This window comes from Sceloporus occidentalis, unplaced genomic scaffold (assembly GCF_023333645.1).
Source record: "Sceloporus occidentalis isolate IW3139 unplaced genomic scaffold, rSceOcc1.0.p SCAF_19, whole genome shotgun sequence".
NCBI classification, from domain to species: Eukaryota; Metazoa; Chordata; class Lepidosauria; order Squamata; family Phrynosomatidae; genus Sceloporus; species Sceloporus occidentalis.
Window position 1 is genome coordinate 5,810,853 of NW_028316999.1, and position 27,172 is coordinate 5,838,024.

Sequence of the window (27,172 nt, forward strand, 5' to 3'; positions counted from 1 at the left end):
TTGTTGCAATAGCCCAGTCAAAGTCCAGACCTCAACACGATTCAAATGCTGTGGCAGGACCTTAAGAGATCTGGTCATAATGTAAAACTTACATTAACAATATTTTAACTATCAACCAGATTTGATAATGATATAATTTGTTTTATATTTTGAAGGACATGCAGATGATTTCCTTCTTCTCATGGGGCTTAACAACCCCTCTGGAACCGGACTTTTCAGAAAGAATGGAAACTGAGCATTTAAAAAGTTTCAAACAATTCACATTTGAGCACTTAGACAATCATAATTTTCGGTTGGCATTGGTTCTTAGTCGGTGAGATACCTGTTACACAGCCTTCTAGCCTTGTGTCTAAGACAATAACTACCTCAGAAATATTTAACATCTTTACATGGAAAAAAATCTTTATGGAGGTACTTTGTCAAATTTGTTTTTTAATACTATTTGGTGACCACTTAATACAAGGGCTGTTGGATGTTTGAGAGAATAAAATTCAAAGAGGACCTCCTAGTTTTCACTCGTCCTCTTCAGTTACATGCAATCTGTATATAATATTTTTATTGGCATGTTGAAAATGTTTCATATGTATTGCAAGTTATAATAGTTTACTATGAGAATTTGTTTTATGTTTTTATAGCTCAGCAAAATGTCAAGCTAATCATTCAATAGCTCTGGTTAATTTTTAATCAAAATGAGTGGAGAAACTCGTTTCTGTCTAAGACTTAGGTATTCTTCATCTGGCTGACCATTAATGTCTTCAGGAGAAAACCACACATTTTTTTAAATAGTTGCAAAATAATGATGGTGTTCTTTGGCTACAGTATACTTCTGTGCTTTATTTTCACTGAATATTTTGTTTCTGGGAGGAATTTAGGGATACATTTATATTCTGCAGAAGAACATAACCTTCTTAGAGGTAGCAGAGCAAAAAGAGCATTGGATATAGGCAGCTACTGTGAAAAACGTGGCTGTTGTCAGAACAGGAATGATGACTGCAGTGTCTGGTACTTGCAAAAAAATTCAACATGCTACTGTGATAAATTCTGTGATCAAGAACCAGTAGGACATGCAGATTGTTGTCCAGACTTTTGGCTGGTTTGCAGTGACATGAATTTACAAAATCCTCCAACAACAAACACTCCATCTTTAGATGAAAATGGTAAGTGAATAATTGTAATTTTCACTAAATATATACTTGTCTTAGGCCATATTTCTATCCGATTTCTAATTGATTTTAAAAAGCATCTGTAAATTACTTATTCATTACACAGGGAGCAGTTTAAATAACTATAAATGTTCTTAAATTCACACACCTGCTTGTTACTGTGGAGACAAGAACTAGAATCGTTAGATAATATATGTGCACACAATCTACACAATGGACTCCGATCCTGATAGCTCTTGCATTTTATCATGATGTCCTTGAAACTTTTCAAGCTAATTATTCTGCGGTGCATATTTACAGAACAAAGGAATCCTTCTTTTCTATCTTTCCCTGAAGCACTCATTTCATACATAAAACAAAACCTTAAGCATCTACATTCATGTATTTTTTGGTTAAATATAGATATTGGATTAAGATTTGATAATCAAGAAATTAAGATATGTAACTATGTTTATGTTTTAATAAAATGTAAAAAAATGCCACTTCTAGCTAATGCAGTGAGGATAACTTATGAAAAGTCAAGGGGTGAGTCAAGTAAAGTAAAGTTTACTGGTCTGACATGATGAAGTTGAATGCACTTGCATTCTATGACTAATAAATGAGTTACTAGTGAACAGGTATGAGTACATGTAGCTTTAAATTTTGTAAGTTGCCATTTAATTAAAAAGATATTGACCTACATTCCATATGTCCTTGACAATAACTTTTATAATTTAAAATGAATGAAAAAGAAAGGTTTTATTAAAAAAATAATTAAATTAATCAAAGGAATAGCTAGTATTGTATTTGTTTACTTATTTAAAGTGGTTTACCAGGGAGAATACATTAAGATTTCTCTCCTTTTCTGGAGCCAAGTACAGAATAGATTTTACCTACAGATTAAATAAAAGTAAACAATATAATAAAAGCAAACAATAATCGACATGAACATAATAAAAAGGAATTATTATTATTTATTATTTTTATTATTATTATTTATTGTTTTATATAGCGCCATCAAATTCCGTAGCTCTGTACAATGGGTGGACAGGACAAAACAAGTAGTATGTAACATAGCAATTTGACTTACAGAGACAACAGGTGAGGAGGGCCCTGCTCCAAAGATCTTACAATCTAGAAGGGTTTAGGGTGTATTTACACAATAGGTAAAAGTTCTGTTGTTAGGGATGGACCAGCCACACTAGTAAAAGTATTGCAGGAGAGGGACTAGGAAAGGTGAGCCAAAGGAATATGGGAGGGCGTTAATGTGCAATGTTGTAAGCGTCCTTAAAGAAGTGGGTCTTTTTTTAAGGAATAAAGGCACGGAGAAAGATGGATAGGCCAGGGGACAGCATTCCAGAGGATAGGGGCAGCCATTGAGAAATCTTGTAAGTGTGCATGAGAGCTAGAAATCAAAGTAGAGGATAGAAGGAGATCATTGAATGAGCCGAGAGACCGGTGTGGAGTGTATTTCGAGATTAGTGATGAAATGTAGGTAGGGGAACCTTCACATTTACTCTGTTTCCAAAAACCTGTTGCCTAAACATTAATACCTTATTCACCTCCTTCCTAACATAACGTGCAACTAAAGCTCATTTTCATCCACTCATTATCATTTTGACTACTTAACTCAAGTATTCACTGGTCTCTCTCAAGCCTTTACTTACTTCATACAAACCATAATTATTGTGAGATTATTTTGCTTAACCAATTTTCCTTGCTCTACTAGAGCTACCCTCTGTTGATCTCATCATTGGCTGCCTGTACACTAACGGATTCAATCTAAAATCCTGACTCTCACTTACAAAGCGGTATCTGTACCTATATTTCCTCACTTATGTCCAAATACACACCTGTCCTATGATCTCTACTGCTCATGTATTAGCGGTTGCCACTATCCTTTGGAATGCTCTAACCCATGCCTCAAAAAGACCCACTTCTTGAATAAGTTGTGTGCCCAGGGGTTTGATTTGATCTGCGTAGACAAAAGGTAATAATGAACTGATGGTAACGTTATGAATAAATTACGCGTGATGAACATGTGCCCTGTACTTGTTACTTGACTATGTGCTGTGGGTTAAATTGCTTACTTATGAGTATGGCTTTAGTGTTTTTTCTGTCATTAGTGTGTGTTTTAGTTGGGTAGTTGAATCAGGCCCATTGTGTAGGTGCAAAGAAAATGCCAGTTGGAGCCCTGAAAAACACCTGGCACTTTCTTTGTTATTATCTATTTATATTTTCCTATTTCAGAGTTATTTGCAGCTCTGGCATTTACCAAAAGCATAACTCAAGCATATCCTATAATGTCCTTCATTTCCCATTAACCTAGATGATGCGATCTCTACGCACAGCACACCAGATAATAACAGCAGTCATGCCTACATTATTACTCAAGTATTAAGAAAAAGACAGTATTATTAATGTGATATGTTTGGGAATTATAAGGGACACCAATTCAAGACCTTAATTATAATCCTACTTCTGCATAATAGGCAAAGGGGAACATAGGACGGCAGGGCACACTCACTGGGGTGCTGGTATAACCAAGCAATGATGGATTTATTGGTGCCCATTTATAGGGTAATTCGTGCTTTGTTTCCTATTCCTTGTATGAGGAATAGGCGTGCACATGTACAAGAATGACAAAAATAATATAATTAGATTTTATTATTATTATTATTCACACACTGCATTAACTATATTAATTATATTGATAGGATGCACTGCTGATGGAACCTACTATGAAGATAAAGCCATTATAAGGGAAAACTGCAATTACTGGTAAAGTGTTCATTGTTCAATTACTCTGTATGTCAAGATAAAGCTAAAAAGAGAAAAAGCATTGCTTTCATGTAACTGTTTAGAACACATAGGAAAGCATTTGTGCCAAATGATTTATTCTGCTCATCTTTCATAAATACCTTTTACATTATAGTATAGTATATAGCAGAAGTATATGTAGTTATATATATATGCAGTATATATAGTGTACATATATATATATATTGATTCAAAAGCTCTACATTTGTTCAGCAGCCTGGGTGCAGTGAGGTCAATAGCTATCAGTCCAAAATAGTCATGCAATCACAGGACTTTGCAAAGAAATAAGTAGCTAGCTTATTGACAGAATCATTAATGTCTGCATAATTGGCAGTTTTTCATCTGGGGGAACATGCTATTTAGTGGCCTATAAGGCAACATACTATACCAAGCACAATATTACGGTAATTAGTCTTGGGCACTGGCCAACTCTTCGTGGGAGAAAAAAATATTCATATTCCACAAATATTCGTGTACATTCTTGTGTTCGTTTTTTTCGTTGTTTTTCGCTGTTTTTTGTATAAGGGGTTAATACGGGGTTAACGTGGTACGCATTACACAGCAGCTTTGGCGCCAGGATTTTAAATGTCCGTACAAGCAACTTTATTGGTCGCCAGCAGGGGCCTCCCCTGCAGACGACCAATAGGCTCACTCGCACTTTATTGGTCGTTCGTACGGACCTTTAACTCTTGGAGCCAAGTTGCGGCACCCTGCTGGCGACCAATAGAGTCGCTCTTACAGATCTTTAACTCTTGGAACAGGCCAAGTTGTTAAAGGGCCATGCAGGGGCCCTGCCACCAACAAATTGAGTCGTTCTTATGGCCCTTTAACCCCTTAATGACAAAGGCCGTACATTGCGATAAGGTAGGCTAGATGGGGAAGGGACCAGGGAGATTAGTAGACGAAGACAAAGATTCTTCGTGTTGTGTGTCTTCGTCTTCGTATACGTTTTGCCGCCACCATGTTCGTATGTTCAGTATTCAGGCTGAACAATGAAAACGCACCCTCTGTGTCCGTTTTCATGTTCGCCAGAATACGAATGCACAAGTCTAATATTAATGTTGTAATTCAGCAACAGTACGTATAAATGCTGTCACACTGCACTAGCAGCCACATGGTTCAAACATTTTTCAGTTCAGCAGCTTCATTATGTTTGGTGGTAAGGTTACTAATATTACTGATATGGGAATCGCTGAAACATGCAAATTTATAAAGTAGTTTGTTTTGTTTTTCATTGATTTATCAATGTCTAAATATTAGTTTCAAACAATTTTTTTCTCTGTTTCAAAACAACTTTAAAAATCCATGCTGCATTTGCTCCTCAGTCAACAAGAACGACATTTTGTATTCATCGATTAAACTTACCAGGTGGGGACTGGCACCTTCTGGCCTGGGGGGCTGGAAAGTAGAGTGACCCACCAGTCCCATTAACTCCTTCTGTAACATACACGCTAGCTCACACATTAACACACTGACTCTTACATGCAAACACACGTACACTCATACTAACACACAAACTTATTGATGCTAAAACAAATACACATACACACTCATGCTAATACACATCAACTTACACAATCATGCCAACACACACTCATGCACACATACACCCTAACACATATACTAACCCACATTTATGTTAACAAAAACACACTTGCATGCTCACACATACATGCACTCACTTTAACACACACATGCACACACAAAGTCATGCTAATACACACTTACACATTAACACTCACTTTATCACCTCATCATCACTTACCTTCACCAGAGCCTTCTTCTATTCTTTTTCTTTTCACACTATAAGCTCAGGGTAACATAACATTGCATTATATGACCGTTCCTGCTCCTGTCACCTGCATAATCATCCTATGTTTTCATACCTGGAAACTTTTCTTCTGGGCAGTTGCAAATTCTCACCTAGGCTGACTAGGTACAGGGTGGCAGTTACAGGGAGTGGGCAGTCCCTCTACCACATAACCAGGTACCCTTGGGCTGGTTGGGGAGATCGCCTTGTAATCAACCCTAATACGTTATGGGGTAATATGGCTATCCAGCATAGCCTCCATCGTGACCTGACTTGGCAACACACATGCATCATTCTGGGATATGACATCAGAAAAAACAATTTATGGTTTGTATAGTTTATTCCCAACAAATTTACTTCTAAACGCGTTTAAACGTGAGCTGCAGCAAAATGCTCAATATTGTCTTAGCACCAGGGTGGGAAATTTCCCCACTACAGATGTAAAGCTCATTTGCTTGTAATTGCCAGGCGACTTTGATCTTTTTAAATATGGGCACCACATCTGTCTTGCGCCAGTACATTGGCACTGCACTGAAAGAATCCCTATAAATTCAAAATAATGGTCTGGCCAGTTTAGGCTCAGCTCTTTAAGTGCCTCTGGGTGTATAGTATGTCATCTGGCCCTGGGGCCTTGTCTACCTTGCTTAAGCAAATTCCACGTTTGTTGTAACGGTTCCTTAAAATCAGCCAGCAGGGGCTCAGCCATTGGTTCTTCCTTGGTATAAACAGAAGAAGAAAAAGTTATTTAAAATATCTGCTTTGTTTCTGTCCTCAACAACCAAATTTCCCATTTCGGATAACAATGGCCAAAGATTTTCTGCATTTAGCTTTGGTTTTTACCTTTTTTCATTTACATACTTAACATTTTTTTGTGATTTGTTTTACACTTAACACATTTTTCAAGTTAGCCATTTTATTAGCCTTTTTTGAATGCTTAGTTGGCTTCTTTGTACTCTCCTTTGTACTCAATAAATGATGATGCTGATCGCTTTTATAATGTTTAAGTGTCAATTTCTTGCTTTTAATTTTTTGTTAAGCCACATTGGTTTTAATTTGCTTCCTTTATATTTGTTTCCAAAAGGAATGCATATGTGTAATTTTGAATTGTCTGCAAAAAGGTATTTCACTTGTCTTCTGTTTTGTCCTGAAAACAATCCATCCCAGTCTACATGCACAATAGTTGCCCTGCAAAAATTAAGTGATTTGGTGGAATAGTTATCAATAGACTTGTGCAAATGGACCAAAAATTATTCAGATTAATTTTTTGTTTCATTTTTGGTCCATTCGTTTTTGGATCAATTCAATTTACAGTTGATTAATTTTTTACATTTACAATAAATTCATCCTTATTCACTCTCTCACCTCCCGTGAACTTCTGCAAAATTAGGGTGTTTCTCAGTAGCCTTTCCCATGATTGGTAGGGAAAGAGAGTGTGAGAATGAGTGAATAAGAGTGTGAGATTGTGAAAGACAGAGTGGGTGAGTGCGGGAGTGAGAATTAAAGCGCCAGTGAAATTTAAATAAAGATGTTGTTTGCTTCATTTTCACTTGTGTGATGGTGAAATTAGCATGTTTTGTTAAAATTGCAATTCCTGTGAATCTTAATGCATAAGTCTAGTTAAGGGGTAGCAGAGGCATCATCCACATCAGTAGCGTACCTAGCGGGGGGCGGGGGTTGCGGTCCGCACTGGGTGCCGCTCATCAGGGGGGTGCCAACTTTCCAGCACCCGGCACCCCTCCAGAGACGGACAGTAAGGCTCACAAGGGTATCTTTAACAGACCTCCAATACCGCTCCTTTGCGATGCGCGGCAACTGCTGCTGTCCGCCGGGGTTTGTTGTCAGATCTCGGCGCACAACACTGAAGCTGCGCCCACCGAACCGGAAGAAGACAGAAGAAGAGGAGCGAAGAGCAGGAAAAGGAGCTGACTGCTGTAAGGAGAAAAGAGGAAAGCATTCAGTGAGAGTGACAGTGAGAGTGGATTGGTATGTGTGTGGATTGGTATATATGTGGATTGGTATATGTGTGGATTGGTATATGTGTGAGAGTGATGGGTGTTATGCTGTACCATTTCCAATGTCTTTTTCATTATATAATTATGCTCTAAAAGTACATCATAACTCCCATCACTCTATACTGTTCCATACAGTGGCAGAGCTGGGAGACAGAGGCCTTGCACCCCCACCGCAGGACTCCTGAAAGGTAAGTGAACTTCAAAGGGGGGAGAGGGTAGATAGTTAGGAGGGGGTAGATAGGGCAGAAGGGAGTGAGAAGGGGGTAGATTGTGTGAATGAGTGAGAGAATTAATGAATTTGTGAGAATGCATCAATTAATATGTGTAAATAATTTGTGTGAAAGAATAAATGATTGTGTGAATGAATTGTGTGAATGAAAGTGAATTAGTGAGTGACTGTGTTTGTGTTAATCATAGGTGTATAATTGATTTGTCAAAAAGACAAATATGGTATAAGCAGGGTGTTTATGGGGCAAAAATGGCACAGGCAGGGTGTTTATGGGACAAAGTTGGCACATGTAGCGTGTTTATGGGACAAAGATGGCGTACACTCGGCTGTTTGGGAACAATGCTGACTCATGCTGGGCTGTTTGGGGGCAAAGATTGCACGTCCTATGTGTGTGTGTGTGTAATTTGGGTGCTGGTCAGGTTCTATGTGGGCAATGTGGACGCTGGCTTTGGGGTGTGCAACCTGTGATATATGCCTGTAATTTAGGGGGTTTTATCTATACCTTTATTGCTGAGTTTTTATGTGATTTCTAGTTGATCTATACTTGCGATGCTATGTTTCCGTACATTATTATTGTATACCTGCAAATACGGGATTTGTATGTCTGATTCTATGCCTCCAGAGCTGAGTTCACATGTGAACAATAATAATAACAATATATATATATATATATATATATATGATTGCTAACAGCAGTCACACTCCTATCATGCCCAGGCAACCAGTACATGCTAGAACCTGGGCGTGATTGCTGTTAACAATTATATATATATATATATATACACACACATATATATATATATATATATATATATATAAATACTGCTATTTTATTTTTTTGTCCAATTTTGATGTGTTACTTACTTTTAATAAAAGTGTGAGATTTTTTTATGGTGTGGGGGGGTCATTTTCGGTTTTGGCCAAGTAAATGCTGAATTTTCGGTTTTGGTCCCGAATTTTCATTTTGGTGCATCCCTACTAAGCCAGACACTGAAGTGGTAGGCCTATACCACTTCAATGTTTGGCTTAGTATATAGTGATAGGGGTTATGCTGCACTATTGTCAATGTCTGGCTCAGAGTATAGTGATTGGGATTACGCTGTATCACTGTCAATGTCTGCCTCAGTATATAGTGATAGGTGTTATGCTGTACCACTGTTATTGTCTGCCTCAGTATATAGTGATAGGTGTTATGCTCTACCCCGTGAATGTCTGCCTCAGTATATAGTGATAGGTGTAATGCTTTACCCGTCAATGTCTGCCTCAGTATATAGTGATAGGTGTTATGCTGTACCCTCATCAATTTCTGCCTCAGTATATAATGATAGGTGTAATGCTGTACCCCCGTCAATGTCTGCCTCAGTATATAGTGATAGGTGTTATGCTGTACTACCTTCAATGTCTGTGCCAGTATATAACGATAGAAGCTATGCAGTTTTAAAGTGTGTGTGTGTGGGGGGGGGTGCCACATACAGGATCCGCCCCAGGTGCCAAATACTCTAGGTACGCCGCTGATCCACATCCACCAAGCAAGCCAGAAGACCTGCTTTTCCCACAGAAATCTTGTAGTGCTACCCCCACAGCAAGGGATCATGGAATCAAAATTAACATATTTTTGCCTTTAATTCGAGCCATGGAGCAGGCAGATTATTTTGACTGGCTAGCATGCTGTTAAGCAAAAGTCTGATCTCTGCTAACACACATGATTCAGTGATTGTAATGTGAAAAGTGCCCTGCCCATTCACTTTCCCTCAATAAAAACACACGTTACACACAATAAACACATACATTTTTTTTTGTGTATTTTGAAATGCAAAAACTGTGCCAGTGGGCCAGAATGACAATGAGGGGGTTGTGGCACTCAAAAGGAGATACCCCAAAAAAGTGCAAAAAGTTTGACAAACTTAAGAAAATGTGTATTTTCTACCTATATTGTGTTTTTCTTTTAGTATAATTATCAAATTTAACAAATTCTTAAGCATGCTTACCATGTACTATTACCTACATCCGCTTTGTGTGCAATCTACATGTATTTACCACTATATAAAAAAGGATAGATTTACTAGGGGAGGTCAGTGTTTTTGTTTAGTTACTTTTAGTAGTGTGGTATATGCAGAGAAAGAATGAGGGGAACGTTCAATGTAGTGCTCAATTTTGCATAAACCAAGTATTCCTGAACAGATTAACTTGTTCGGAAAAAGAAAATAGGTTTCTTGCCACTGCAAAGGTTATACCAAAATATATATTTTGACCATCCTATGCTTTGTCAATGATGTGCAGTAGACATTATTCTCAGAATAGCATTCAAGGGGATTTCCTACCATGAGATATAGTATGTACTACTAACTGCATGACTTTAGTGTGCAATCTACTTGTATTTACCACTACATATAAATAATACATTTACTAAGGCGTTGGGTGTTTTTAAGGAGATTATTTAGTTTTAGTTACTACTACTATTTAGTTTGGGGAAACACATTGTTTTCATTAAACAAAATCAACAGCCAAACTATTTATTACTATTACTATCTAATGTCTGTAGAACTGTAAAAACTTTGAATTGTATTCAATTGTGTTTTTCTAACTCAGCTTCATAACTCAGCTTTGCAAAGCTCACCTTCTAGGTTTCTGTTACATGTATAATTGTGGTAATTAACACGCTTGCTAAATGTAGGAAGAAGGCACAAATTCAAGCTTAATTACTCATACTGCAGAGATAACTGCTGTCATAAATATCCCCATTTAAAGCAATGGCATGAATACTTTTGACTTTCTAAATTCTGACAAGTGAATTGCCCATTCATAACTACTTCACATAGCATTCATTAAAAAATGTTGATTAAGCTACATGCGCACAGAACAAATCCTGGTCAGAAATTTGTCACTCAAGGGATCGCTCTCTGCACAGCAAGTCTCCCAGCCACCCTATACAAGCTACCTATAGGATGCTATCCAAAGCCTTATTATATGAACATATTTGACAGTCCAGAATGAAATAACACTTCCTTGCGATGTTCCAATCAGTATGGGATGACTGTAATTATCCATCAAATTACTGACTAGTTCTGCTTAAGCACAGTAACTACAATAGAATTGTATGTCAGGAAAGCCGTCAAAAAGGTAGTACTAATTATAATGTTTATAATGAAGCTAAAACTCCATGTATTTTGCATCAGCATGCTTCAGTTATACTGTTTCCCAAAATAAAATCATGTGTTCTTTTTATTCAGATACCATTTTCTAAAACAAATATACAATTTTAACCTCTAAATGTATTGTCATGTTTTGTGACTTAGAGTTAATTACTTGACAAACACAATGCTCATCTGCCTTTTCTAGGATTAATTTGCTTTGGGACCAAGAGGTCTGTGAATTACTTGATATTCACAACACATACTGGTCTTTGTTAGTTCCCATTCATGTAATTCAGTGATCAAGCACACGATAAAGATTACCTACTTGCATATTTTGACCTAGGATGACAAGTGCAGGGGGTAACAGTCCCTCTGCCACAAAGCCTCAGGATGAACACCTTACCGGATGAGCAGAACTCCTCGAGCACCGGTTACTTAATGGGCTAGGCAAGGTTGGGGTGCTTCCCTGGGTTAGGCCTATGGTAGCCTCTAGCATACCACCATATTTATTTGATTTTGTACCTTTTTTTGGTTTCAGTACCTGTTTTGGTGGTCAGTGGAAATGCACTCAATATATTTGTCTTGTTCAGACAGACCTAATTGAATATATCAATGCAGGAGATTTTGGGTAAGTTAAATATGGCAATGTAATTATACACATTATACCTCATTATATCAGCAATTTTACTGCAAGATACTCCATCCTTTTCGTGTTGTTGCTTTGTGTGGGGTACACACCAAACTCATCAAACCTTGTCTTAATAGACCTAGCTTTGTGCGCAGGGGCACTGGCATGCTGGAAAGGGTGTTGCCTAAAGCTAGGTCTAGACAGTTTGTTGCCACAAAGTTGAAAGCATACAATTGTTTAATCTTTCTTTGCATGCCGTAACATTAACATTACCATTCACTGGAACTAAGGCACCTAGCCAAAACCATTAAAAAAGCCCTAGACCAGGGGAAGGCTGGCACATTGGCCCCTTGTCCCCCATACTCTTACACACTCTAGCACACAAATACATGTGCACACACACACTCTTTCTAACACACAAAATATTTACACACTTACACTCATGCTAACACACACAAACACTTACACACTAATCCCAACACACAATCATGGTAAGACGTGCTCCCTCTAAAACACACACATACATACTTACAAATACATACTCACTCTAACATCCACACACTCAATGCCTACCTTACTCCATAATCCTCTCTCACTCCTTCTGTCACCTCTCCCTCTCTTCCTCCACTCACTCCTTTTGCCTTCTTTCTTGCTCCTCGCACACACTGTTAGAGCAGGCACATCGCAGAAAAAAATAGCATTTTGGAGCATCCTGGAGGGAAATTGCGCCTCTGCCCTAGATCATTATCTCTCCTCTATCTAACTTTCCAGTAGACATTTTGCATTCCGATAGATAGTGTTCTCTGTGAGTGTGTGGTCTACCGCTTCATGGCTGAGCTGTTTTTACTCCCAGATGCTTCTGCTTCACAATAATAGCACTTACACTGTCATTAGTAGTACTGGGGCAGATCTAAAAGGCATATTTGTCATGAAATGGCTTGGGGCAACAGTGGCATCCTATGTAAGTACTACATTTAAAGTCACTGACCTTCTCAGTATAGTCCATACTACTACCAGTGTTTGTCTATGGATATGGTATACCACTGAGATAATATACCAGTTGCCTTGTAATTTTTAACTTAAAACTGAAGTTGGTCAGTTGACCATTCTGCTTTAGAAGTTTTTACCCCAATGTCTTTTGTATTAATCATCATGCTAATCCTCGGAATTCTCTCATGACCACACACATTTTGAGACTAGAGAAGATGTTGTTCTCAAGTTATTTAAGAACTTGCTGCTCAAGATATTAGGTGTTGTTTGGATGCATATGGTCTATGTTATAACATTTTATTGGATAGGGAAAAGACCAGTGATTGTAGAGATTGCATGCAGTGATCAAGATCTTAACAACAATGACCATATAAATTCAATGCAATTTATTCAAGGAATAAGCTCACAGTTTCTCAGCCCAGCACATACTGAAATAAAAACCTTTCTCTTGAGTTTACAGCAGAAAATCTCCCGACACTATTGATATTTTGTTCAATAAATATCACACTGCCAGTGATATATATACAGTACCAACTCTAGCTGTAAACAAGAATTTGGCAATTATTTTCAGATAACAGCAACATAAAATGTTATTGGGAACTCCATATGTTATTATCTTACAGAAATACTTATTTAATTTACTTTAAGAGCACCATAGCTAGAAACAACCCCTAATGATGACCTTGTTAAATGTACCATCACATGCAATACATCTGAAATGCTTTTATTTCTTAAACATTTTAATTTATAATATTATTCTATCGTTATTATTAAATCTCATGTACAAAGGGCAGGCATTAGCCCACTGCAGTTATTATGTTACTTTAGTTGTGATTAATTGCAAACTGTTACTAATAAACTTAGTTTAGTGCCCCTGACATCCCCAGTATAAAGGAATGCACATTAAAGTAGTCTGAGTACTTTAATGTGTATTCTTCTGGATGCCGTCTGCCTCCATGGTCCAACTTTTCTTGCTAAAGGAAAGTTCTCTTATTAAAATTACTGGGGGCGCTTTCCACATATGTGCAGGGGAGGGGCTTAATGGACCTTGTCCCCAGCGTTTGTCGAGCAAGCACTTATTTTTAAGGGCTATCATCATAATAGTGCAATTTAAACACAGATGTCGCATATTACCAGTCATAAATATTTTTTTTTGCTCTTTCAGATGGAAGGCAGAGAACCATAGTGATTTTTGGGGCATGACTTTAGACAAAGGATTTGAAGATCGACTTGGCACTTTCCCTCCATCCCCTGCTTTACTAAGCATGAATGAAATGGCTGTGAGATTTTTTAAGATCTTTTTTTTTTTCATATAACTGGTGATTTTATGATTCAGTAGATCAGTAACTAATCCCGATGCTGACTTAATTCTAAAAAGACATTGTGCTCTATTTAAAAAAAAATTGGACTTAATTATTAAATTATTAATTAATATAAATAAACTGCCAATATGAGTGGAGATTATTCTTGTAAAAAAAATTGCCAGTGATTATACAAATATTTTTTTAATTCATAAAGTATATTTACACTAATTACCAAGATTTATATAGTGCAGGTCTTGCATGATTTGAATTTATTTTAATTGTACCAGCATTCAAAGGGTTACATTTTATGACATATTTTACTATTTATGATTATTTTTGTTAATTGATAAATATTTGATACACTTCTGGGCTTTCTGCCAGGAAAGTATTATTTCTCAATGAAGTTAACCACATAAAAGTTATTAAATGGAACTGCTTGCTAATAGTATGTTGGATTTAAGGCCAGAAATGTATTAATCTTCATTGGTTCACGCCCAGGTCAAAAAGAGAAGAACACTGGTTTTTGCCAAGAATTAGAATGCATAGTATCCTTTTTTTGGTATTTTACATTTTAATGATGGAATTTTTTTATATAGTTGAATTGAAAATCATACACCTTTAACACACAGATTCAGATGCCTTATCAACTCCATTATATTTAAAAAATGTTGCATCTTAATGTACTATTTTTGCAAAATTAACCATTGCATTTATTTTAATTTAAAAGAGAAGTGGATATTTGTTCAGCCATTTTGGTAAACTTGCACAATTTTGAACTCTACTGTATATATATTTACTTCAATTTTTTCAGATTTTTTTCCTCTGTGGTTTAATTTAGTGCATTCCACCTCAATGCTGTAGGTTTTTTCCCTGATCTGTTTACTAAAGTGATTCCACTCTTTGACTAATTAAAAATCAAGAAAATATTTGTAAAAAATATTTTTGAGATTAAGTGTGTGTTCAGATGTTTGTGATTTTAATGAGAGTTATGAGATTTTGTCAGTGTTAAAAGAAAGCTTTTTCACATTGTCAAATAATTTATAAACAGTATTTTATCTGTTCAGGGTCGAGTCTCATTTGATGAGGAATTGCCATTGTTTTTTATTGCATCATATAAATGGCCACAGTACATACATGGACCATTGGATCAGAAGAATTGTGCAGCATCATGGGCATTTTCAACTGCAAGTAAGATGTCATGATAGTTCCATTTAAATACATCTAAATAGGGATTTGCAAGTCCTGCTGTCTAGTCAACTTTTTAAAAGGAGGTCACTGATATAAGTGCACATATTATGTCATTTTGTCTTTTAGTTGTGAAATGTTAGTTAATTCAAGATTAGCAAAAGTAATTGTGGGCCTGTATTTTCCTTCATCTTTTTATGACCCTGAGTATTCTGTTATACATAAAAAATCTGAGGATATTGTTTGCAAACATCCATTTCAATGCTGAGTTCAATGTCCCTATTGTGTCATCAGGTAAGCAAGTAAATCAATGCTATTATTCATACATAGATTTTTCCAACATAAATTATTTTAAATTGATTTAATGTTGTAAAGACTAAGCAGGTTTTAGTAAACTTTAGGGAAAAGAAAAATATCAGTGTGCTAAGCTAGTTTCAGGCTCAAATAAAACAAATTTTTTATTTGGCCCATTCGTATCTAACCAAAACCTCTCATTTATATTATGTTTATGTATTTGTTGCCAACTTTATTGCAGATAGTTTTTGTTTTTAGTAAACTTAAGCAACCAATTACATGATATTCTTGATAACAGGTGTTGCTGCAGACCGAATAGCAATTCACTCACAGGGACATTTTACATCCAACCTGTCTCCACAAAATTTGATTTCTTGTGACACTCACAATCATAATGGATGCCATGGAGGAAACATAGATAGCGCTTGGTGGTTCCTGAGAAAACGTGGGTAAATACACACAAGATACAGTACATGACATAGTTGCTGCTATTCATCGTTATCTCAAGATAAATAAAGTATTATTTTCTTTCTAGCAATATTTTTATTGTAGTTTAGATGAAGTTACATCTCCCCAAAACCACATTTGTTGTTTTATTTTTCACAGGCTGGTATCACATTCATGTTACCCATATGTAATGGATAAGAATGATGCATATGTTCCTTGCAACATGTCAAGCATTTCTGACAAGCTTGGAAAAAGTCACCCAACAGCGAAATGTCCTAATCGGTTAGAAGATTCAAATTACATCTATCAGTGCAGCCCCCCTTACAGAGTACCTTCCAGTGTAAGTATTCTTCCTTACACACATATATTTTTACATAATGGTTGTTCTTTCATCATGAGTATATAAAGTACTTAGCATGTTAAGTATTTTGTATGTTTTACAAATCTTTACTTTCTTGGTAGGAAAGGGAAATAATGAAAGAAATTATGGAAAATGGCCCTGTGCAAGGTAAATATATGATGAATCCAGACTTATTTGTCTTTTTATTCCTAATAAACATAATAAAAGTAGATTTTTTCATTGTATATGTGTATTAAAAGAAGCTCCAGAACGCACTCTATGTATGCAAGAAAACTGTTATGGGTAACTAAGGGGTTTTGATGTGATTTGCTCAATAAAATGGTATTTTTCAAGCCAATTACAGATTTGAGTCTTGGGTGGTTAACTGTTTTTCCATCTTACTTAATACTACTTTAATAATACATTATTAAATCAGAAACCCATTGGGTATTCATTAATGTTTAACTTGATGTGAATGCTAACAAACCTTATAGTCATTGAATGTGTGATTAGGTTGGAAAAAACAACATTAATTGGCTTTTTACTTGTTTTTGTAAGGTATGTTTGAGCATTTTTTTAAATAGTTAAGCATTCTTTTAAACTTTCCATTATTTTTTATTTGTACTTATACACAGTATTTAAAAAACAAAACAAAGAAATAAAGTGCTGCGCAAAGTTTACAAACGACACCACAATATGTGCGGAAATTAAATAATACTTAAATTCATTAAAATGGATTCTTCAATAGGTTCCTCTGTTGAGAAGCCCATAGAGCCCCTTCTGGGGAATGGAGTTTCTTCTTTGTACCGGTGTACCAGAAAAGACCGGAGGAGAAGGAGTTAAAAAAGTAGTAACTTTAATATAAATAAAAAAATATAGTATCTTACATATAAGAACACTTTAACGCTCCCGTGGGAAGGACCGGAATAATGCTGTGTTATAGCAGGAACAGCTTGGTTCTCTCAGGATTCCTCTGTGTCCACTTCCTCAATGGGCGTATTCAGCACAACGCGTTTCACCAATCGGCTTCCTCAGGTGCATTTTTTTAAATAGTTAAGCATTCTTTTAAACTTTCCATTATTTTTTATTTGTACTTATACACAGTATTTGCCTGCTTGTGCTTGACAATCATTCCCGAATGGCTTCAAAGTACTTCCAAAATAAGGCACACGATAAGGCCTGGCTCCAGTTCATCACAAAGGTGTTCAGCTTGAATAGACCAGTATACGAACTGTGAGAATGTCACATTAAAAAATATCAAAAATACTTCAAAACCATCTGTGTTATTGTGTGCCTGCTCCATAGCCAGAGCCAAGTAATTTAGGAAGCCATTTGTTGTAGTGATCTTCTTCTCAAAACTAAATCAATTGTTCCACAAGGCTTATATTAATACACTATGGCTATATATGCGGAGGAGATTGGCTAGAATATAACTGCCAGGCTGTTTAAAAATGACCCATGAAATGAACAGAACATGTAATGTCAACAGGTAACCCTTTTACAAAACAGATAGATGAAAGGCTGTCACAAAATTACCACATGTCACTATATAAATTGATACAAAACAACATGCATCATTGTGCTGTTCATTTTTGTGTAGTGATTAAATGCTTACACTACTCTACAGCTCTTAATCTAGATTGCCAAATGTAATCAAATACAGAGAATATCTTTAAAAAGTTTAGTTTAATTTCTCATGTCTGGAAACTGATTTATTTACCTGAATAGATTACTCAGATCGGTATACTATCACTAAGATGAGAACCCCGGGTCAATCATGCAACACAAACTTCACCAGATCCTACTACAAAAGCTATTATGATATTATGCAACAACAAAGAGTTTTTTACCGTGATGTCCAGACTGGTCATTACGTGGCTGATGACATAAATGGGCAGGTGCAGCTGCACATTAGGTTTTTATGCTCATGTAACGTGCGACCTGTCACTGATCTTTTAATATACGCCAAAATTACAGCATTTTTAATACATAAACTAAAAAAAGATGAATGATGTTAAAACAGGTCTGTGTTGGATATTTATGTAACAAAATTGATACTGATTCAAACTATTTTATGAGATACCATAAAGTCTATCCCTTCCCACCTCTGAGATTCAATTGAAAACAAAGTTATTATTATTACAGCTTTTATTCTTTTTATTACCATGCTGGGCTGCATTCTAATTATGTTGCCACACAAAGACAAATATGTATCGCAAGTTGAATTTAAATCGAATCACACTAAGAGTAGTCCCTTTCATTTTATATAATCTGGGGACCAACAACCAGCGTTGCTGGATATAAACAACTGGAGGAAATAAAACAGTTGCCAAAATATATGTATTTATGTATTGAAAGAATTATTAAAATTTATTTTCTTTAATGAAATTGACTGCCGCTGTGTTTGTTACCCTGAGACTAATGTATGCAAAACCTATTCAGGTTTATTGCATAAATAAGAACTAGGGGCACTTCAAGAAGCTAATACTATTTGGTATGGTACTTGGACTGAGAATATATGACAGCTAGATACTTGATCGAACTATCAGCTGACAGAATAAATAAACCTCTTAGGGAAAATGTATTTTTGAAAAAGAAAAGGTAGACAAAGAGGTTTATTTGAGGCAATTTGAAGCAGTATGAGACCTAGATTTATTTAATTTTTGTTGACTGGAGGCAACAGAATAGAGATATGTACATAAATATTGCTTAAACAAGAATTCCAATTACATACATAGGGGCATTGAATTTGATAGGAGATAAGGACCATATGGCCCACCAAGTCTGCCCATATTTCCAGATCTAAAGACTTAATCCTAAATCAGTCATTAATCTCATTTTAGAGTCAGGGAAGTCATATGACTATACCATGCATATTTAAAGTCCATGATACTATGTTTTCTGAAATGGTGTTCCATTTATTTTGCACCCTCACAGTATGGTGTTACACTACAGTATCTTACTACAAAAATTGTATTCAAGTAAAAACCAACATAACAGACAACTAGGAAACTAGTTAGCACCTTTCAAGGTTACTCTAGTTGAGAATAGTTTGATTGCTATTGGACCATACCGAATTAGTAATTTGCTTTGTTTTACTACATTTTCCCCTTATAGTATTGAAAACAAACCTTAACTTTGAAGAAATTAGACAAGATAAATATTGTAACTTGTCACATTTTTGCATTCATTTTCAGCGGTGATGACAGCTCATGAAGATTTTTTCCTTTATAAAACTGGGATCTACAAACACACCAGAGCGGCACAAAATAAATCAGAAAGACATCAAAAGAATGGCACCCATTCTGTCAAAATTGTTGGGTGAGTAAATATTTATGTTTCAGTTTTCTGTATTATGATAAAGATATACCGCAACTGGTAATTTGGTGTAATATTGCAAATTACACCTGTGGAAAAAGCCTGAAAGCTGAAGGGAGCTTTAATGGACCTTACTCCCTTTCTACCTGGGGTACTGGAGGTGATCTATCTATCTATCTATCTATCTATCTATCTAAATATATATATTACACATACAAGGACTTTTGTTAGCTGTGTAACATAATTGCACAAGTGTTTCCAGTAATAAATTAGCCTTTTAAACTTAAACTTGGATTAGTGAACACAACCTGCCATTGGAACACAGGAGTGATGGTTGCTGATAAATGACCTCCGTTTCTTCTAAATGACCTAATATGCCATTAAAGACCAGTCATTTCCAGCTACAACAGTTATTTAAAACATTAACAATGCCTACACTGTATTTCTTATCTATTTCCTGTTATGTTAAAACATGGATATTTCTAAGTGAACCCAACCTTTTCAACGGTAGTGTATATGCAGTGTGTGTCTTCCCATTAAAACATTACCACCACCAACCAACACATAACAGAGATGGAGGGAGTTGGAGAGGGCTCTATCCCTTTCCAAAGTAAATCACCCTCTCAAGTTCAGAGAGTAGGGGCATTCTCAGCCCTCATTTTTTAATAGGGTCCTAAAGTAAAATGTTTTTATTTCATGTATATAAATAGTAACTGAACTGACCACTGAACTTTTTAGTGAGCAGACCCAACAGATGAATTTTGGAGGAAAAATATATAGGACACATAGACATCCAGCAAAGATTGAGTGTATCTTTATCAAAATTTCCATAATAATAAAGTTAAATGAGTTTGGTGAGTAAACTCCTCATACAGTTATGGCAGTTGTGATAGACATTTCAAGGGCAGGACCTTAGTTTCTTGTAAAAATTTTGATTATATGTTCTTTCATTATGAGACAATATCACAATCAGCAATGCAGAACATCATTAGTTCAAACTAATGAAAAGATAAGAATATCTTGCCATTTCAAGAATACCATATGGTTAACAGATGTTTTTGTTGTCAGTGATTTTTACAAGGATAAAAGATATTTTAAAACAATTAAGTCTTGAAATTGAGATTTTTTTAGGGTGTCAGGTGGGGGGGGGTGCGGAGCGTGGCGCAGGCACCACTACACAAAGTCCAGCAACGCAGTACAAAGAGGGGCAAATCCAAGAGAAGAGTCGGGGTCACGGTCCAAAGGTCAAGGCAGGCAGCAGACAGCATAAACGTGGGACTAAAGCCAAATAGTCAGGATACCAGGGATTCAAGTAATAGAGAGAGGTATACGCAACACTGAAGCTTAACAAAGAAGCATTGGTGTAGAGGCTTGTGGGGATTATATAGGGGAAGGTAATGAGATATCCACCCCCTAGCACCTGATCCCCTCCCACACTAAGTGCCTGTTCCCCTCCCTGCTGCTACACCTGAGTGGAGGGAGACAGAGCAGTGTCTACCTCCTCCCCCTCCCTCTGGTGGCTGTTGGAGAGGGAGGTTGCATCAACGGGGCTAAGCCCCGCCCCCTCCTTTCCGAGAGCGCGGCACGGGCGCGGCACTCCGTGCACGCAGACCGCGAGGCCGGGAGCGCGGCCTGCCACGAGGCAGTGCCGCGCCGTGATCGGGAGGTCCGCGGGCAGGAGTAGACCTCCTGCCTGACGGTTCCTGCGATGCGGGACCCGAGACTCGGCGTGGCGCACAGTCCTGGGACCGTGCGGCCACGTCGCGAGGAGGCCGGCCGACAGGGATCGTGGTCCAGGGCGACGGACCCCGCAGCGAGGTAAGTGGTCCCCGCCGGGCCTGACATAGGGAAATGTGAAATGACAGAATGTGCTGTTGCTTTATATTGAAATTACAAGTTGTTCATTTTTTCCCAATGTTAATATAATATATAACAAATGTGATCTCATGTGTCTCCTTGATATTTTCATCTCTGTAAAGATCTCACTTCAAATAATGGATAAATAACTTTATTAGTTTTATTAGTTTACTGTAGAATTTTCACATTGTTAGCATTTATTTTACTACTTATATATTCTTGGAAATAAAGATTCATTTCTAGCCAGGGTTCCTATATTTTTGGTTTAAAATAATACGCTTTTCTGGAGCCATTCAGATATAGTGTTTTCCTTTGTACATTTATGTTTTAAAATATCTTTTCTATATTAGCCACCGAGCGTTCCAGGCTTTAACATGGTATTTAATGGAAACAGGACAGGAAAATAAAACAATGTGTCCTCAGGTGCTATCAAGTAAAAATGCATGAAAGCAGTAAAGCAGAATAGGTTGGCTAAAATAGTGTAAGAAAGTCTGAGGCATTAAAAAGTGCATTACAAAACTGCATGATCATTATTCAGGCAACTGAATTCATAAATGACAGGGCTTTCACTTTTAAGGGGTTTTAGAGAGACCATTAGAAAACTGAGTAGTGGTTAGCATTAAGCTTTCCAAAAAATATTCTTCTTTTCAAAACATTATATAGAATTTGAACAAATGGCTTGCACTAGATAGAAACCGCTTGATAATTCATGTTATATTCTAATGCTATTTAACAATAAGCGTAGCAGAAATATATTTTTTATTAAATAGCCATTACACAGGTCAGTAACATTTTTTTCACAAAATAGCTACAATTACTACACCTGGAATATGGCTGTCAAGAGGGAAGAACATAATGTAGCCACATGAGCTGCTAACATGACATACTTAACCGTATCTTTTCCATAGCTATTTTATAATTAAGACATGATTCAAATTTTATGAATTTGACCATGAAAGGGAAATTGCATTTCAAGTACCAGTAATCTAAATAAACATTAATGGCAATAAATATACAAAATTTTTCTTCTTGCATAATATTCTTATACTACAATAACCTATATTTCTATGGCTATTTTTAGGTGGGGTGCTATTGGTGGTACAGATAGAAGACACAAATTCTGGGTGAGTTAATTTAGGTTAATGACATGGTTTTTTAGTTATAATTTTAAAATAGTGAATCACCTGAAACTACAATTTATTTGCGGCTTGCTTGAATATAGCTTCTGTGTAGGTCAACATAGCTTCTGTGTTGGTCAGCATATACATTTTGTACTGTAATGTATCATGAGTCATGTGGATGGGTTTGAATTATTCATTATTATATATGTTGATATAACTTAGTAAAGGAATTCAAATATAAGGTTCCTTTGTGTTCTTTTTGTAGATTGCAGCTAATTCATGGGGAAGAAAGTGGGGGGAGAATGGATATTTCAGAATACTGCGTGGAGAAAATGAATGTGGAATTGAAGACCTGATAATAGCTGCTTGGGGCAGTGTGACACCGGCTGGTGAATTTGAGTAAGATACCTGGGCAATATATTGACTGAGCAAAATAGGCAAATGTTCCTGACCTGCCATGGGAGTCAGCCCTTATTATTAAGCACATTTCTAGGGATGATGGACTAGACATCTCCTATTGTCTAGGGAAAGGGAAGTTTTATACCATACTTTGTATTGTTATGTCGAGAAACATTTTCAATAATTTAGAAGGAAACAATGTACAGAACATTATTCTAAATGACGACGAGCATGTGACCTCCCTTTCCTCTTGCAATGTTGCTTTATAATCCATGCCTAGTTCCAATAAAGAGTAGTTCACAATACAAGTTTTGGCTGTATTCTTAGAAGGATGCTTTGCTTGGGAGCCTAAGCTTTTCTCATTGCTACAGCTATACTACTTTGCTCTGTTGGTCTTTGACATGAGGTGGTGTTCTGATCACCTGAGGAGGGCTGTAAAAGTAAAGCATCAAGGCCAGATGGCTGAAGGTATTCTGAGTACCGGCTTCAATAACCTGGTCACAGTTACACTGTGAAATTTCTCTGCAGAAACTTTTTTACATAGAGAACTGGTACGACTACCCGTCAATACCCGCAGGTAACAAAAGCCAGAAACCATCCGGCAACCTGGTTAATGTTATGATATTCTATTGTTCACTAATGTGATGTTTGCAGGAGTGACACCGTTGCAAATAATTTACTTCGCCGTGTAGTATGAAGCGAAACTGAGTGAGCTTTTCATGCAAAAAAAACCAACCAGTGAGATTTTCCTAATGTTATCTCACTGATTGAACAGAGGAAAATACAGTTATTTTAACAAATTTTGCTGGAGATACCCACTGGGGTTGTCCTTTTGTAATGTCACTTCTGCCTTGTCTATATGGTATCGTCAAACAATTGATCCAGCAGGGGGTGCTAAGGGAACATACACTCAGTATTCACTACTATGTTTAATTATTTGTATGCTCATTACTCATCAGCCGTATATGGAATCAGCAGTATATGCATAATTCGAACTGAAGATAGTGTACTATATTTGTACTACTTAGCACGAACTGCATGAAAATACAAATGTTCTGTTCTTAAATCTCTGACAGCTTTTTCTTTTTTTTTGATCAATCTGTTTTTTTTTTAAAGGTTTTCACAGGAATAAACAGAAACTAGAGGGGGTGAGCTGTACAAATTATATGAGAAATTCTAGCACATACAGGAATTTTTTCAGCCTACTCTCTCCAGTGGCATCATCAACGGGGGGCCAGAGGGGGCCATGGCCCCCCTACATTATGCTGTGCCCCCCAATTGAAACGCCTTTTTTTTTCTTTTTTTTGCACAGCTGGAGTGGAGCGAGTGCGAGGCGTTGAGCGGTTGCTCAGGAATAAGTTTTCAGCAACCGCTCGGCGCCTCTCACTTGCCTCTGTCTCGGTCTCTGTGCCGGCATTTCATCCTGAGCACCAGAATATGATGTCATACTCCGGCGCTCAGCAGCGCGCACCGCGGCAGAGCAGGGACACAGAGGCCTCGCAATCCCACCGCAGGACTTCTACAAGGTAAGTGAACTTCAAACAGGGGAGTGGGTAGATAGGGAGATGCGGGGGGAGGGTAGATAGGGAGACAGGGGTGGGAGAGGGTAGATAGTGAGGAAGGGGTAGATAGGGAGATGGGTAGGAGGGTAGATAGTGAGGAAGGGGTAGATAGGGAGATGGGGGAGAGAGTAAATATTGAGGAAGGGGTAGATCGGCAGAAGGGAGTAGATAGGCAGAAGGGAGTGAGAAGGGGTAGATAGGGCAGAAGGGAGTGAGAATGGGGAAGATAGGGCAGAAGGGAGTGAGAAGGGGAAGATAGGGCAGAAGAGAGGGAGAAGAGGTAGATAGGGCAGAAGGGAGGGAGGCGGGGTAGATAGGGCAGAAGGGAGGGAGGCAGAGTAGATAGGTAGAGGGGGTAGATAGTGAGAAAGGAGGTTAGCAAAAATATTGAAATAAAGTGTCAGAATGAGTGAGAGAATAAATGAATGAATTAATGTGTGAATGAATTGTGTGAATGAGTGAGTAATGAATTTGTGAGAATTCATTAATAAATATGTGTAAATAATTTATGTAAAAGAGTGAAAGAATAAATGATCGTGTGAATGAAAGTGAATTAGTGAGTGAATGTAAAAGTCTGGGCTGTTTTGGGATGAAGATGGCACATCCTATGTGTGTGTGTGATTTGGATGCTGGTCAGGTTCTATGTGGGCAGTGCGGATGCCAGGGCTGTCTTTGGGATGTGCAACCTATGATCTATGCCTGTAATTTAGAGGGTTTTATCTATAACTTTAATGCTGAGTTTTTATGTGAATTCCAATTTATCTATACCTGCAAAGCTGTTTTTTTGTGTTAATCTTTATCTGCTATGCTATGTTTCCATACATTATTTATGTTTACCTGCAAATACAGGATCTGTATGTCGTATTCAGTTGATCAATACCTGGAGGGCTGTTGTCATGTGTTGTTTATTTGATCTATACCTTCAGTGCTGAGTTTACATATGATTTCCAGTTGATCTATACTTGCAATGCTGGGTTTGTGTGTTCTGTTGATCTATACCTGCAATGCTATGTTTCCATACATTATTTATGTATACCTGCAAATACAGGGGTTTTATGTCTTATTCAGTTGCATGTGCTGTTTCCATGTGTTGTTTATTTGATCTATACCCGAACTACAGGGAGTAGTACAAAGGGACCTCTCAAAGTCACAGTGCAGTCAGAAGGAGGGAAGACTACTGACTCTCACAGTCTTCCCCTAATCTGCAGCGTGGCAAATTTTTTTTTCTTCTTGGTGTCGTAGCAGAGAGAGTGATTGCATGCTATGGAGCGTGAAACGGGGCCCAAGGAAATGCTTGGGTAGGGTCCAAAATTTATCTAATATTTTTATATATATTGGCAGCAGGGTCTAATATTAAAGAATGAAAAATAACTGCCAGTTCAACTGTTATTTTGAAATCATATTTCAATCAAGGCTTTTCCTTCAAAGAGATAAGTGGATATTATGTAGTTAAAAATGGATGTCTAACGCATATATCTATATATAATTGCCCCCCCTACTTTGTTCCCTGTCCCCCCATGTGCCCCCCTAAATATGAAAGCTAGAGACGCCACTGACGCTCTCAGAGATCATGTGGCAAGCGGTCCCCATCGAAAGGGATAAAGATACTAAATCTTCTACCTGCCCATGCCACTCCCTTTCTCCAGAGAGAGGGGAAAGAAAAAAGGGGGGAGAGGAAAGGGGGAGGTAGCAGAGAGAAATAAAGGTGTAAATAAGTGAAGCACTGCTCTATGAGGCCAAATGAGGCAAAATTCTCAGAGATAATAGATAGATAAGTGAGATTACTCCCACACATACCAAGTACTTTCATTTTTCCAGTTTACCAATGACTGGGGGGCAGAAAGGTTGAGGATTTCTGATTTGTCCCACTAATCTTGAAGAAATGGCGGGTCAGAGACCACGAAGAGCAGGTCCTCTACATATGCCATGATTTTACGATGCACTTGGGAACATGTTATCCCAGATAAAAAGACTCCGGAGAATTAATTCAAAGCCTTTGTGCAATGTTGGAGCAAGTGTTTGATTGAATAGTATATATTGTATAGACAAGAATAGCATATGCAGAAAGTGTCTGACATTTCATCTGGTCTGAAAGTGATAGGACCAGTTTGGGTTTTAATTGCATAATTGCAGTTGTTTCTTAAGGGAGAGCCTGGCTAACAGCGTCCGAAATTTGTTGCCATGTACATAAAATAGCCCCTTAGTCTTAAGGAAAGAACATGGAATCAGCTTGTTCAACAGATCAGATGAACAACCAATCCCGCATAATCCTCCTCTTGACAGTGATTGTTTGTGCATCCTCTCTAATCTGCAATCAATTGAAAGAGCATCATACTTTCTTGGGTGCGGATCTTTTTGAAATGAGTAGCCTTCTGAATAAAAAGGACTCTAATGACATGCTTATGGGGCTCCTACACATTAGGGATGTTACAATCAGGGTGGAGATTTCATGAAAGTAATGTTTCAGATTGTGTGGCTAAACAAGGACCTCTAAACAAGGACTATGAGCTTTAAAATACCATATACAATTTTAATTTATATTCAACTACCTTCCCTATTATCAGGAAAGTATCAGACCTT

The 27,172-nt window shown here is 37.2% G+C and overlaps 1 protein-coding gene across 1 annotated transcript; it reads left to right on the forward strand.

The window, feature by feature from the left end:
• The first annotated feature begins 799 nt into the window (after positions 1–799).
• Positions 800–24,162, forward strand: LOC149302349 (tubulointerstitial nephritis antigen-like). Its single transcript, XM_089482432.1, has 13 exons — positions 800–1,157; positions 3,860–3,923; positions 11,686–11,775; positions 13,931–14,045; positions 15,134–15,257; positions 15,847–15,997; positions 16,155–16,335; positions 16,458–16,503; positions 19,533–19,656; positions 22,592–22,634; positions 22,897–23,030; positions 23,575–23,607; positions 24,147–24,162. Exons 1-13 carry the CDS (start codon positions 800–802, stop codon positions 24,160–24,162), a joined length of 1,479 nt encoding a protein of 492 aa, XP_089338558.1.
• The last annotated feature ends 3,010 nt before the right edge of the window (positions 24,163–27,172 follow it).

What these genes read in the sequence shown, in the direction of transcription:
- LOC149302349 (XM_089482432.1), top strand. Translation starts at nt 800, where the DNA reads ATGGTGTTCTTTGGCTACAGTATACTTCTGTGCTTTATTTTCACTGAA. An exon ending in ATGGGCATTTTCAACTGCAA is followed by an intron (nt 15,258 to 15,846) that starts GTAAGATGTCAT and finishes TCTTGATAACAG; the next exon opens with GTGTTGCTGCAGACCGAATA. An exon ending in ACACCGGCTGGTGAATTTGA is followed by an intron (nt 23,031 to 23,574) that starts GTAAGATACCTG and finishes TTTTTTACATAG; the next exon opens with AGAACTGGTACGACTACCCG.